Here is a 15,813-nt window from a genome sequence, read left to right as displayed (position 1 = left end):
GTACAATGATATTTACAACAACATAAAAGGCAATATAAAATCAATGGTGCCAAATAATATAAAAAAATGATCAGCAATTCTTGGTGGTGAGTCATGACTTTTTCAATTTAATTTTGTGTTGGGTGCTGTGTGCTGTGATCAGCAGTACTTGTGGTGTCACTGATGTGGCTCTGTTCTGTTTCATTTGGGGTTGTTAACAAAACTGTAGTAAGTGATCAATGTTTTGTAGTACAATGCAGCGACTGTTGATCACTATGTTACAAGTGTAACTTTCCACTAAGCCATATTTATGGTTGTTCCTCTTAATTATAATAAATGTGACTTTTCCCTTCCTTTATCATTTCTTTTTTTTATCTTTCATTACTTTGACTGTTACATACTATTGTTTTCAAATATAGTGGAGACTCAATTACATGGACATGATTTATATGGATTAGCAATTATCCAGATTGTCAACTGCGAGGGAATATCTTTGTACTCTAGTCTGTGCGTGCAGTGACATGTCGCACTGGCACCACCCTCCTGCGCCAAGCATGATCTCTGCCCCATGTATTTCATTATTGTTTGAGTTAGACAGCACATGTTTCATTATTGTTTGAGTTACAGTTGCCAGTAACCATGCCACTGCACCAAGTCGCATCTGTACTTAAAAATGTCAAGTGCAAGAGAGTGGTGTCAGCACTTAGAGAGAAAATAAAACAGCATTCACTCATTAAAAAGAAGAAACTGGTTGTAAGTTAGCTGCGAAGTATGATTTAGGTATTTCTATAATTAATGATATTCAGAAGAGTACCAATTCAGTTTTGACGTAACCTGCAAACCTGATAGTGAAGATATCTGATCCACTGCTTTTTGAAAAGGCATTACAGATAAAATAAGAAAATAGATGACGATGAATCATTTGTGGCATGTAACAGATGGTTGCAAAATTTAAATCTTGTAAGAGAATTCAAGAATTGGAAATACAAGGAGAAAAAAAACATCAGTTGATGTAGATTCAACAAATTCTTTTACAAGTGGTTTTAAAAAAGAAGTGGACAAAAATGACTATGACTTGGACTTTGCTTACAATGCTTATGAAACCAGATTAAATTAGAAATCATTACCATCACAATCTTTGGCAAGAGAGTTCAACTCCAGGATACAAAAATAGTAAAGAGTGATTAATGATATTTGTTTGCACAAACGCTACTGGGACCTTCATGGAATACCTTTACTCCTCATTGGTAGATCCAAAAGCCCCAGATTCTTCAAAAATACAGGATCCCTTAATTTATAAAAACCAAAAACGCACACGAATGAACACCAAAATATTCATTGACTGGTACGAGAACATTTTCATCCCTACAGAAAATAAAATTCAAAACAAACTAGGTAAACAAGAATAAGTCCCACTTTTACTGGCTGAACTGTTAGAGAGAGCAAACGGGATGTTAACAATACAATTTTTGCCTTCTAATGTAAAATCCTTGGTCACAACCAATGAATCAAAGTGTTATTGAAACATGAAACAACTATTACATAGATTGTCATCTGTTGATGAAGATAATATAGAAGCAGTTTTGTCATTTTTCAGGCAAACAAATTTAAAGGAGTGTTGTTACATGTCTGTAGATGCATGGGAATTGATTGAAAGAAAGACTCTGAATGAAGCCTATAACAGAATACTAAAATGGGAGCACGAAAATTCAAAAACCGATCTGGTTGATTCTGTTTTGGAACAAAGAAATGAGCTACGAATATGATGGTGATTATAAGAAAGAGTAACTCATTTGTAACAGTAATTATCAAGGTTTTCAGATCATGATGGATGCCAAAATTGTTGAAAACATACTGTAGGGAACTGAACAGCGGAAAATGCAAGAAGAAAAATGCAGAAGAAAATGTAGGCACAGAAAATTATGCAGGACCATCTCATGCAAAAGCATTTCAAGGCCTAGAAATGGCTTTCAAATGGTTCAAAAAACAGACAGGCTGTGATACCATGGGTCTACTACAACCAAAACGGGTTTATGATATAGCAGCAATGAAAAGAAAAACTGTTCCACTTCAAATGAGAACCACAAATTATTTTGAATAAAACTGAACTACAGTGACTGTCCTATGTGACTTGTGTTAGCTATTTCATGAATATGTTTACAGTATTCTAGTAATTTGAAGAAAGTAGGTGTATACACACAAAAGTGTTTATTAGATTGATTTTTCTTGATTTTAATAAGTTGAATTTGTTTTTGTTGTTTTGAATAAACACCTAACATTATGTATTAACCTAGAAATATAATCAGAAGCCAACATAACTAAAAGATAACTATGTGCGGGTGACATGGGTTATCTTCCTAGTGTTAATAATACAAAAACTGCCTGTCTTCATACATGCAATTATCCAGATTTTTGACTACCCAAATGGCTTACGACAACAATTAGTCAGGTTAATTGAGTCTCTACTGTATATTGGTTGAAATTCGCATACTGAATATTGCCATACATGCATATTCTTACATTCAATTTCAGTAGTTTTAACTGCTTGAGCAATGACCTTATTGGCAGAAATTTTTAACTGCAGTGACCTTTTTTTGTTTTGTTTATAATGACCAACCTTGATGTTATAAACACTTCCTGCTACTACATCATTAATGGCTGTGGTAGAAATTTTAACTACAATGACTGATAATTTTTTTGTACTGTGGATGTAATGCCGAACTCAATGTTACAAGCATTTCCTGCTACTACATCACAAATGGTAATGGTTCCTTGCAATCGTAATACGTTCCTGTTCCTTTTCTTCCACATCTTTAAGTTTGATACTTATCGATCTATTTGTAACCCCAATTTTGCTTTTAACATTTTGGTTGAAATTCATGTACCATTTAGATTTGTACAATTTTTTACGTTCAAATTCCAGCAACCTTGAAATGTTGCAGCTATCAACTTGTTAGTACAATTTGACTCCTTCATTAACAATTTTCCTGATTTCATAAGCATTACTCTCACTACAATGGTATGCACGGGAAAAGGTGTGTGAACACTGCACTGGGCCACTGTTTCTGCCTCTGAGCCTCCCTAGTGTTATATGCTCAGAAAACTCTTGCTGTCACTTCTTAATACGATATTTTTTGTATTTGTATTATGGCACACATAACGAACGCTATTGTGGCTGAGTGCTGTCACCATAAGTACTATCACCATACTTAAACTAACATGAAAAACAACACTAAACAGCCTACACGCATCTAGAAGTGCACGCTACAGGCACATCTGGCACAGTGATACTATTTGCTGGAGTGTCACGTAGTTCACTGCTTCTTGCCATTGTGCATTGCCTCACTGTAATAAGTTACAAATTACTGCACCTCCACTGCATCCACTGTGTCATGTGCCACACATCTGTCACGCCATTAAACTGCTCCGCCTCCAGCTGACAGCCAATAGCCCCTGGTAGGCAAATGCTTTTGATATTGCTGGGCACTGGCTCTGGCTGGCAGTCTTGTACATGTCACTAAGCTGTGTTATACTACTTATGTGTATGCTGTCACACTGTGATCTAATAAATAGTGGATTTCTTATAACCATGTCTTTTATTGTGTTCAGAGTTAGAACACAAGTGACGATGAGTAGAGCTTTTGTGTACTCAACTTCAGTGACTATTTTTTCGTGTAACTTCTCCATGGAGGCAGTACTTCAACCACTTCTCCACTAGCAGCAACTTACTACAGCCGCCTTCGAAATACTCGTGCCTACATTGACTGTTCAGGCTCCACCATCTCAGGTGCACCTGCTGCCATTTTGACTGTATGACGACTCTGCTGTAGATTGGAAGCTTGTGAAAAAAGTCTGCACCAACACTTTGTTGCATTTAGGGTGACAGGCGTGGACAATTGCATGGCTTTGTTTTTGTCATAGATTGCTCCTTGCATGCACCAGTTGCTGTGTCAATTAGTCGATTTGCAGGAACCGGCCTCGTTCTCTTTTGACATCATGTTTAGTTTGTTGTCCTCTTATCATCGCAAGCATATCAACGTCATTGCTGCCCACACTGAATTTTACCAGTGCCACAATAACAACATCAGTCTTATCGGGTTTGGGTGGTGGAACTGCGAGGATTGAGCCATGTCACTTTATTACTAAAACCTACAAGGAATCCTATTCAGACTCCTTGGAACACAATGTGATCAGGCACCGAGCTCTCAATAAGGAAGTTCATCAGAGAGCACATCAATTTGATGATCCTTTCTTGGAAGAAGTTTTAAACATTGCTCAGTCTTTTGAGGTTTCCCATGTTACAGGCCACCAACTCAAAGTGAGGGGGGAAGTCGAAGTCACTGATAATGAACCACACCTCTGCACATAGCAACAGGCCACAATGGGTAACACAACTAGCATCTTTATACTGAGAATTTACTTGGGTTAGACGTTTTTGTTGCTTTTGAATTTTCTATTACTGACACTACATCTTGTATCAATTCTGATTCCTTATGAAGGCATCGATTCTATACATTCTGAATTTTTGAATTTGTTTTCTGAGGGATTAGGGTGTGTGAACAACTTCACAGCACACACCTTTGGCTTGGCTGCATTTTTTTCCGGGCGTGCTCATACCTGTGTTCTTATGTGAAAAAGTTAAGTCCACATTTGATTGGTTGACATCTCTATGTGCCTCTTGACTGATTTCCACAAGGGAGTGGGCTATGGGCTATGCATTTGGTGATTGTCAATAAACTGTTGGGTCAGTTCTGACATTGTGGAGACTTTAAAGGTACAGTCTGTTGCTGACATTTACCCTCTGCCTTTTCCAAAATTGTCTTAGCTGAGGCTAACCTGCAGGTTTCATTAGGTGATGAATCCAAACAACTGCTTGCCATGAACACTCTCTTTGGCATTTATCAATATCAATGTTTAATGTTTGGCGTGGCTAGTGCCCGAGCCACTTTCCAATGCTGTTTGGAGCAACTCAAGGTGGAGGTTCCTCACTGCACCAACTATCTTAATGATACTGTAGTAATGGGCGCTACGACAGAAGAAGACTTATGTAACCTCTGTCCTCTGTTTACTGTTTTGCAACCGCAGGCCGTACAGGGTGTCATACAAAGTCACAATCTCTTCATCCTGTTGTTGTGTATCTCGGTCACGTTCGGCCACTGGAACAGCGTGTCACCACTGTTACAGCTTTGCCTCACCTGACCAATTAGCGGGAACTACAGGTGTTCCTTGGTAAAATAGCATACTACCACAGGTTTCTACATGTGCAGCTACTCTCACCACCTGCAACAGTTGCTTCATAAAAACATTCTTTTCAAGTGGTCCTGGCCTGTGAACATGCATATGTGACGCTTAAAAACAAATATTGTTCCACACTTTCCCCTGTGGCCTTACAACTTGGTAAACATATATGTTTTCAACTTGACCCATAAGCAAGGCAGACTACTGATGGTTTCTATTAACAGCTCCAGGATTGCATCAGCAGCCGCGCTTTCACAAGTTGTGCATCTGATACGACACAGGTGGCCTGACTGTCTGCCAGGCCAGACATCCAACCCATTGTGGAACTTCTATGCTTTCCATCATTGTCTTTCCTTGTTAGTTGGTGTCTCTCCTGTTGACAGACGGGAGGGGGGGGGGGGGGGGGTTTACACCCCATGTTCTTGCCTGATACTGATTGCAAGGTGGAGCACCTGATCATGGCCTGTCCAAATCAGCAGGCAGCATCGCACACTATTTTTTCCCCTCGGTCAGTGCACACACTACCTTGGTAAAGAACCCATACTGACTTTGCTGGACCTCTCTTAGACACTTCTCAGTTGTTAGTTCTTGATGCCTTTTCCAAGCTTCCTTATGTTGTTCGCTGTCCCATCTACCACAGCAGATGCAATGGTCGACGCGTTGTCAGCAATTGTTTCTATCGAAGGCCTACTTTGTACAGTGGTTTCAGATAATGGTCCTCATTTTCGGCTCTATCTTTCAACGATTTTTGTTCACCCAATGGCATCTCCCTTTCATTGGCAACCCAACAGTGAGGCAAATCATCTTGTGTGGACTTTAAAAATAGTATGTTATAGAATTTCTGGCAGAAGAGGCACTTACATTAAGTCTTAGTTCTTACAGAACGGCCCCAAACTGGGACAAGAGCCCAGTGGAACTATTGCATGGCCGGCAGATGCAGACACTGCTCAATCTTCTGCTGCCAGACAGGCGTCCTGAAGCAGTGCCAACATCATCACAGGCTGCGCCCAGAGCTCCTAGTTCCACATATCATCCACAGCCAATGCAGGCACCATGTGTTCATGGTGTGTACCGACGAGCACTTTGTGGCACGCTACTACAATCAGATGCATCCTTAGATGGATGCTGACACCTTCTACTTGTGGATCGCTGTGCTGTCCCCTCCTCCACCAGCATCGCTGTTTGTTGTGGGCAATAAACCACATAGGCCGTGTACGCTCATCGTGTTCTCTAGCTGCTCTGTCAGTGAGCTAGCCTCATGCAGATATTGCAACTCACCTCTTGACACCTCTGTGGTGCCTTCTCTCACAGGAGAGGTCGCTGGGGCCTCACTGGCACACCCTCAGGCTCAGGCACCTCATATACCACAAGAGGTGCCTCCTCCACTGAGACCAACACCTCCTACACTGACACAGGCATCAACACCTCCTACACTGACACAGGCATCACCTCCACCAACTCTACCTTCCAGTGCCACCTACACTCCCTCCAGTCACCACAGCTGCCTGGCTCATGAAATCTCACAAAGAATCAGATGTCGACATGATTCTGCATACAGGAAACACGGGTCATATCTTTGTACTCCTGGAGAGGACAGAAGATGTACATATTTGCATTCATGCCATTTCTGCTTCAACTCACAGGTCTACCTGCACCAGTAACTGTTTGCACCCAGTACGACCACTTCTGACATTATGGATTTGTCAACCAACAATGCGTCATATTGGAGTCGACATTGGATAGCTCCCCTCTCCCTACCTGCAAAGGAAGGAGTTGTGTATTAACCTGCACATTACTAGACCTCTGCCACCACAACCACAATGCATGTCACACATTCGAGAATCACACCATTTGGCCACTGCTGGCCCACATTTGGCCACTGCTGGCCCACATCATAGGCCACCAACTGTGGATGTGACTTAATCACCTGAAGCTGATAGCCAATGGCCCCTCATGGGTGAATTGAGTAAATTCTCTTTATATTGCCATGCACTGGCTCCATCAGGCAGTCTTTTACATGTCATCAAGCTCTATTATACTACTTATATGTAAGCTGCCACTCCAAGACCTACTAAACGGGGGATTTCTTACAACCATGTCTTTTATTGTGTTTGCAGTTAGTTCACTCACCATCTGCTTTCTTATGTTCACATCCCTATAATGCCACCTACTAGCAAAATAGATTTACTTGTATTATGATGAACTGCCTACATCAGTTGGGCACTGGTGGTGTTACAGAATGGAGTAGGAAGCAGCTGTACTGATTTTACAAGACATGTTTCTTTGCTTCACTGCATTGCTTCATTATTTCCTTTTCTTTTGAAAAACATCACACAATGTCATAATTCTTTTGGTGATGGAGACAACTGCATTGCTGTTCAACTACGAAGAACACAGCAGCACAAATTTGAGAAAAAATTATGACAGAAAACTGAATTCATTTTCTTTTATCTGTAAGGTCATAGAGCAACATCCTAGGATCTCATTCACACAATAGGGGCTCTAAAAACCCTATCCATGGTACAGAAGGCTGCCACGGCCTGAATAGTTTGGTAACACAAGTGAAGGTGTTAAATCTAAGCAGAGTCATGCTCCCAGCAGTCTCTGTATAGACCTGAGTGTTTCTACGATTCAGATCCTCGGATCAACAAAATCAGCTTGCGAGCCAGTCATGTAACAAGAGAACTATCAACTCTCAAGTCAATATTATCTTTTGGCATTCAGTGAGAAGTAGAAATATGTGCAAATGCAACATAAGTAAGCCACATTTGTTGTGCAGAAGACACTGCACTGTCTGCCTGTGCTGCAGATCAACTTCAAAAACAAATGGAAGAACTTGATGCAGCAAGTTTGAAAATAGCCCTAAAAATTTAATCAGTATAAACCCTAAAATACCGTATAACAAACACAAAAAAAGGGTTGAGAGACACAGAAGGGAGTGATGCAGGGTTGTAGCCTATCCATGATGTTATTTAATTTGTGCATTGAGCAAACAGTAAAGGAAACCAAAGATAAATTTTGAGACAGAATTAAAGTTAACAGAGAAGAAATAACAACTTGACACTATAATTCTGTCAGAGACACCAATGTGCCCGCAAGAGCAGTTGAATGGAATGGACAGTGTCTTGAAAGGAGAATATATTATTAATATCATCAAAAGCAAAACAAGGATAATGGAAAGTAGTAGAAATAAATCCAGAAAAACGAGATACTAACAGTAGAAGATGAGTTTTGCTATTTGAGCAGTAAAATAACTGATGATGGTCGAAGCAGAGAGGATATACCCATGAGACCCAGAAAATATTAGATACAGGCTCCCAGGTAGATGCTATTTTTCTTGACTTCCGGAAGGCGTTCGATACAGTTCCGCACTGTCGCCTGATAAGCAAAGTAAGAGCCTACGGAATATCAGACCAGCTGTGTGGCTGGATTGAGGAGTTTTTGGCAAACAGAACACAGCATGTTGTTATCAATGGAGAGACGTTTACAGACGTTAAAGTAACCTCTGGCGTGCCACAGGGGAGTGTTATGGGACCATTGCTTTTCACAATATATATAAATGACTTAGTAGATAGTGTCGGAAGTTCCATGCGGCTTTTCGCGGATGATGCTGTAGTATACAGAGAAGTTGCTGCATTAGAAAATTGTAGCGAAATACAGGAAGATCTGCAGCGGATAGGCACTTGGTGCAGGGAGTGGCAACTGACCCTTAACATAGACAAATGTAATGTATTGCGAATACATAGAAAGAAGGATCCTTTATTGTATGATTATATGATAGCGGAACAAACACTGGTAGCAGTTACTTCTGTAAAATATCTGGGAGTATGCGTACGGAACGATTTGAAGTGGAATGATCATATAAAACTAATTGTTGGTAAGGCAGGTACCAGGTTGAGATTCATTGGGAGAGTGCTTAGAAAATGTAGTCCATCAACAAAGGAGGTGGCTTACAAAACACTCGTTCGACCTATACTTGAGTATTGCTCATCAGTGTGGGATCCGTACCAGGTCGGGTTGACGGAGGAGATAGAGAAGATCCAAAGAAGAGCGGCGCGTTTCGTCACTGGGTTATTTGGTAACCGTGATAGCGTTACGGAGATGTTTAATAAACTCAAGTGGCAGACTCTGCAAGAGAGGCGCTCTGCATCGCGGTGTAGCTTGCTCGCCAGGTTTCGAGAGGATGCGTTTCTGGATGAGGTATCGAATATATTGCTTCCCCCTACTTATAATTCCCGAGGAGATCACGAATGTAAAATCAGAGAGATTAGAGCGCGCACGGAGGCTTTCAGACAGTCGTTCTTCCCGCGAACCATACGCGACTGGAACAGGAAAGGGAGGTAATGACAGTGGCACGTAAGGTGCCCTCCGCCACACACCGTTGGGTGGCTTGCGGAGTATCAATGTAGATGTAGATGTAGATGTAGACGGGCAACACAAGAAAAGTATTTGTGATGAAGAGAAATTCATTAACACCAAACAAAGATTTCAGTGTTAGGAAGTCTCTTTGAAGGTATCTACCTGGAGAGTAGCTTTGTATGGACATGATACAGGGGTGATAAACAGTTCAGACAAGAAGAGAATATAAGCCCTTGAAATTTGGTGCTACAGGAAAAATGTTGAAGATTAGATGGGAAGACCATGTACCCGATGTGCATGTACTGAACAGAACTGGAGAGAAAAAAAATTTGTGGTGCAACTTGACTAAAAGAAGGGATCGGTTGACATTCTGAGACATACAAGGACCACCAGTTCAGTGCTGATGGTAAATGTGAGGGAGACCAAGAGATGAGTACAGGATTCAGGTTCAAAAAGCACTTAGGTTGCAGTAGTTTTTTGGCCATGAAGAGGCTTGCACAGGACTAAAATGAGTAGTGTAGACAGCTGCATCAAACCAGTCTTCGGACTGAAGACCACGACACCAACAAACACAAAAAATTGTTAATTAACAGTGAAGTCAAAGGATCTGTCTAGGAGTTTTGACATTCAGGGCAGTCGAAGACAATGACTGAATTGGTAGTAAAAGAAATAAACAGATGAGTAAAAATAGCCTGGATTACTTTTGACAAACCAAACAGAGTATTCAAAACTGAGCTTCCAATGTGCCCAAGTGTCTAATATCAGTTTTCACTTGTAGCAGTACGAAAAGGAATGGGAAACAAGCTAACTGATCAGTGAACAGTACTGAGAGGAAGATATAATTATGGTTATAATGTATTTGAATTAGAGATGGACAAGGCATGTAGCCAGACAAATGGAGGATAGATGGATCAAGCAAGAACTATGCTAAGTTCAGACTGATAGAAAAAGAGTGCAAATATGATCCTATGGGAAGTGGGCAGATGAAATTAGAAAATGTGTAGGAACAACAAATGTTCTTATAACCAACTAAAGACCATAATCTCAGAAAAAAATCTTGAGCAGGCCTTTACTATCCAGCAGCTTCCTTGTACATTTGATATTTCTTTCCTTGTGCTTTCTTTGTACTTGCCACATCTTTTACTATTTGTATAACTATCTTTCTCAAATAATTTTCCCTTTTGTCTGTTTCCATATGCCATGTGTGTGTGTGTGTGTGTGTGAGTGTGTGTGTGTGTGTGTGTGTGTGATTTGTGTGTCTGTGTGTGTGCGCGCGCGCGCGCGCGCGCGTGAACTATACTGACTTCACATATCAGTACTATACAATCTTCATAATACAGAGTAAATAATTATGCTTACCTGTATCACCAACATCAGATGCATTGAAATCTGTACAGTCGAGAGAGAGTATTTCATGTGCTAAACTGTCACTGAGGTGTTTGTTGAAAACTGAATGTGAAGCTTCTAATACAAAATTCTTAAAAAATTCTTGGTGCCCAGGAAAAACAGGTGCTGGACATGGTCCAGATCCCTTTGATGGTGCAATTAACCGAGCTTTGAGAAGAGCATATTTCTTTGGATTGACGTCCTTAAGCATTGCTAACATGCTATCATCTACCTCGTCATCTTCACACTGAAACAGAGGAAGACACCATCACTATATTTCTATAGTCAGTAATTATTAACTGTAAAAACATGGTGTACCAAATAAATGTATTTTTCCACAGGTTCTAGAACAAACACATGAAAAGCAGTAGTTAAAATACAACTACCAATTAGAAATTCAAGTTCTTTCTGTTCACTCTCAAATTCATAAACAACCTTTATTTTATGGACATAAGGGCTTATAAGATTTTTGTGGGGGCTGAACTAGTGTCAGGACATCTATGAGGAAATACAAAGGATCAAAGATTTTTCAAAGCTGGGTCAGCAACATTTGCTGACACTTAACACAAACCTTATGATGTCAATGAGGTGACAGAACTGGTATAAAATAATTACACATGCATTTTTCAATTATCCTTATAGTCCTCCCACAAACTATGCACTTTGGCTTGGTGGGAGCTTTTCATGCCTCAATGCTACAGATAGCTGTACAGTAGGTGCAAGCTCATTTGAGGGAAAAGGCGAAAGTCACTGGATGCCAGGTCAGGACTGTATGGAGGATGATCAAAAATGTCCCACTGAAATTGTTCACGGAGCTGTTGGGTTGTGACAGCAGTCTGTGGACGAGCATTGTCATGGATCAACACAATTCCTGAAGCCAAATGCAAATTTGATCATCCAAAACAAATGAAGAGGAATGCTGAATGAAGACGTGGGTAGGAGGGCAGCACTTTCAAACCAACGAAGATCTTCAAAACAACATAAATGCTCATTTGCAATCATTGGCAGCAACATATTTTGAAGACAGTATTGCAAAGCTTGTCCACAGGTACAAAAAGTGTCTCAATCTTTTCAGTGATTAAGTTGAAAGGTAATCATAAGTGTACAAACTTTTGGTAATAAAATAATGGTCTTCTATGAACTTGCCTAATTTATAGCCTATCGGAGGTTGGGGGCAGGCGGGGGGGGGGGGGGGGGGGGGGGGAGGGAGGGGGGAGAAACAGTCCACGTATAAACAGGTCTAGACTAACATATGGTGTGCTACGTTGGTACTGTGAATGGCTGAAAGCATAGGGAAACAACAGTCATTACATTTCTTGAAGACATGTAGCTCCGCTGTATGGTTTAATGATGATGGCATCATCTCATTGTATAAAATAGTCCCACAATCAGATCTCTGAGTGGGGGTTACCTGAGAGAACATAATTTTCAGGAAAAATGAATCTGGTGTTCTATGGGTCATAGTGTGGAATGTTGAGAGACTTTAATAAGACAGATAGGTTACAGAAATTAAAAAGAGAAATGGACAGATTGAAGTTAGAATACAATGGGAATTAGTCGGGTACAGTAGTAGGAAAAACAAGACCCATGGTCATATGAGTACATGGTTATTAACACAAAATCAAATAGGCGTAATGCTGGCGTAGGCCCGATAATTAATAATAATAATAATAATAATAATAAAAATAGATGCTGTTGAGTCACTATGAACAGTACAGTGAACACATTATAAAGGCCAGGACAGATACAAATCCATATCCAGCATGATAGTATAAATTAGTGTACATAAGTATGCATGCTACACCGAAGTGCCAAAGAAACCGATATAGGCATGCTTATTCAAATACAGAGATATGTAAACAGGCAGAATGCGGCGCTGCAGTTGGCAATGCCTGTATAAGACAAAAAGTGTCTGGCGCAGTTATTAGATTGGTTACTGCTGCTACAATGGGAGGTTATAAAGATTTAAGTGAGTTTGAACATGGTGTTATAGTCGGTGCATGAGTGATGGGACACAGCATCTCCAAGGTAGCGATGAAGTGGGGATTTTCCCATATGATCCTTTCACGAGTGTACCATGAATATCAGGAATCTGGTGAAACATCAAATTTCCAACAACAATGTGGCTGGAAAAAGCTCCTGCAAGAACAGGACCAACAACGACTATAGAGAATTGTTCCACATAACTGGAGTGCAACCCTTCTGCAAATTGCTGCAGATTTCAATGCTGGGTCATGAACAAGTGTCAGCGTGTGAACCATTCAACAAAACATCATCAATATGTGCTTTTAGAGCCAAAGGCCCACTCGTATACCCTTGATGACTACACGACACAAAGCTTTACACCCTGCCTGGGCCCATCAGCACTGCATTGGACTGTTGATGACTGGAAACATGTTGTCTTGCTGAACAAGTCTCTTTTTAAATTGTATCGAGCAGATTGAGTGTATGGGTATGGAGACAACCTCATGAATCTGTGGATCCCACATGTCGGCAGAGGACTATTAAAGCTGGTGGAGGCTCTGTAGTGGCGTTTTTTTTTTCTTTTTTCTTTTTTTTTTTTTTTTTTTTTTTTTTTTTTTTTGGTTGGGTTTATGGGCGCTCAACTGCTGAGTCTGTAGTGGCGTGTGCAGCTGGAGTGAAAAGGGACCCCTGACATGTCTTGATATGACTCTGACAAGTGACACGTAAACATCCTGCCTGATCACCTGCATACATTCATGTCTACTGTGCATTCCGACAGACTTGGACAATTCCAGCAGGATAATATGACACCCCACACATCTACAATTGCTACAGAGTGGCTCCAGGAACACTATTCTGAGTTTAAATACTTCTTCTGTCCACCAAACTCCCCAGACATGAACATTATTGAGCATATCTGGGATGCCTTGCAACATGCTGTTCAGAAGAGGTCTCCACCCCTTGTACTCTTACGGATGTATGGACAGCTCTGCAGGATTCTTGGTGTCAATTTCCTCCAACACTTCTTCAGACATTAGTCGAGTCCATGCCACATCGTACTGCGACACTTCTGCGTGCTCGCAGGAGCCCTACACTTACCAGTTTCTTTGGCTCTTCAGTGTACAACAGAAAATTTCCACTGACATCAGTCATCATTATGACAGATGGTTGAAGTATCACTGTAGCAGGCAATGTTGTCATTTAATGAAATTGAAAAACGGTATATGACTGCCTTGAAAAAGACCTGGTTCCTTAAAGGTGACCAATAACTTGCTGAATTTTTCTTTCGGCGATAATGATCATAACCATGACGAGAATTAAATTATCAGCAAATGAATCCATACTGGTAATCTGCTTACCCACACAACATATTTTTTCCCTACGAGTTTCAAGCTTCAATGTTATTCCAGCTTTCTTTTATTTCTCAAACATTTCCTTGACAATCTTCACAACAGTGTTTCTGTTTATGTTGAGAGCTGCAGCAGTTCTATTGATTAAAATTGTTCATGCAGACAGTGGGCCACCATTAAGTTTTTCATTCTCACAGTAGGCACATAATGTACAAATCATTTCTTTCAGTTGACCTCATATGGCAATCCTCGGGCCACGAGAATGACATGGAAATTTTCCGCTTGTAACTTTCAGCACACTTCTTTCTGACATTGTTCAGTACTACACAATGAATAACAGTAACAACAAATAAAATAAAATAAAAACTCATGAAACAATGAAAATGACAACAAACCAAATCACAGGGAGCAATGATCACACAGGATATTAAGCTGCCTGAAACTCAAACACAGCGTAAGCGGTAAGTGTTGTGGTGGTGGGGAGAAGGCCTGGCCACTTTGGGTCGTTGTTATGGCTAGAGGTATCGTGGGATTGGCCAAATGCGGTCCGTGCCTCCCGTGTGGGTTGCCTGCAGCTCTCTCCCCCCCCCCCCCCCCCCCCCCCAACTAGCTGTTAATCTTAAAGTAATTTTGAAGCTCTCTATATATGATAAACAGATTACAGGAATGTATGACGAGTTACAGAGAAATTATTCAGATCATTAATGGAGCTAGTACTGAAATTGTGATGGGAGCTGTGGGGTGTGGTAATAGGTGAAGGAAAGAAAAACAAGGAAAAATGGTTGGCAGGATTTTGAACAGAGATCAATTTAATCATTGCAAACATTCTGTTTAACAGAGATGAAAGAAATCTGTATACCAGAAAGACAAACGAGAAACATCTATATGAGAATCAAGGGTTTTGACAGCAAGCCAATGTTAACCAAGTAAGTGAAGGCTGAATGGAATATACAGAATACAAAGGAAATGAACCTGAAGACAATATTATGAAAAGGGAAGTAGGTAAAAAAAGATGGAAGATATGAGATTGCAAGAAGCAATAGACAGAGCACTGAAACCAAGCAACTGGGATGGACGACAGTCCCTCTAAATTATTAACATCTCTGCAAGAACTAGCCAAGAAAAGAGCCTATTCTTCCTAGTATGCAAGGTATATGAGACAAAAGACATACCCTCATACTTCAAGAAGAACATAATAATTCCAGTTCAAAACAGTCCTGTACATGGAGTATAAAATATAAACTGGTAATGGCAAGAAAAGCATTTCTGAAGAAGAAAAATTTATTAAATTCATACTTAGCTTAAAGTGTTAGGGAGTCTTTTCTGGGGTATTTGGCTGGACTGTAGCCATGTATGCAAGTGAAGCATGAACGATGAACAGATAAGGCAAGCAGCAAATAGAAGCTTTTGAAATGCGGTGCTACAGATGTATGCTGAAGATCAGATGGGTAGATCATGTAATTATTGAGGAGGTACTGAACAGATTTGGTGAGAAATGTGTGGCACAATTTGACTAAAAGAAGGGATCAGTTGATAT

General features: G+C 40.5%; 1 protein-coding gene across 1 annotated transcript in view; it reads right to left on the bottom strand.

Moving 5' to 3' along the window:
• Positions 1-15,813, bottom strand: part of LOC124545758 (codanin-1) — a 166,602-nt gene that overhangs the window by 111,130 nt on the left and 39,659 nt on the right. Inside the window, exon 4 of the mRNA XM_047124701.1 lies at positions 10,936-11,209. Coding sequence (XP_046980657.1) covers positions 10,936-11,209 — 274 coding nt within the window. The remainder of the gene's footprint in view (positions 1-10,935; positions 11,210-15,813) is intronic.

Source organism: Schistocerca americana, chromosome 8 (genome assembly GCF_021461395.2).
Source record: "Schistocerca americana isolate TAMUIC-IGC-003095 chromosome 8, iqSchAmer2.1, whole genome shotgun sequence".
Classification (NCBI taxonomy): Eukaryota; Metazoa; Arthropoda; class Insecta; order Orthoptera; family Acrididae; genus Schistocerca; species Schistocerca americana.
The sequence above is the reverse complement of the archived record's forward strand: the minus strand, read 5'-3'. Positions and strand labels throughout refer to the sequence as shown.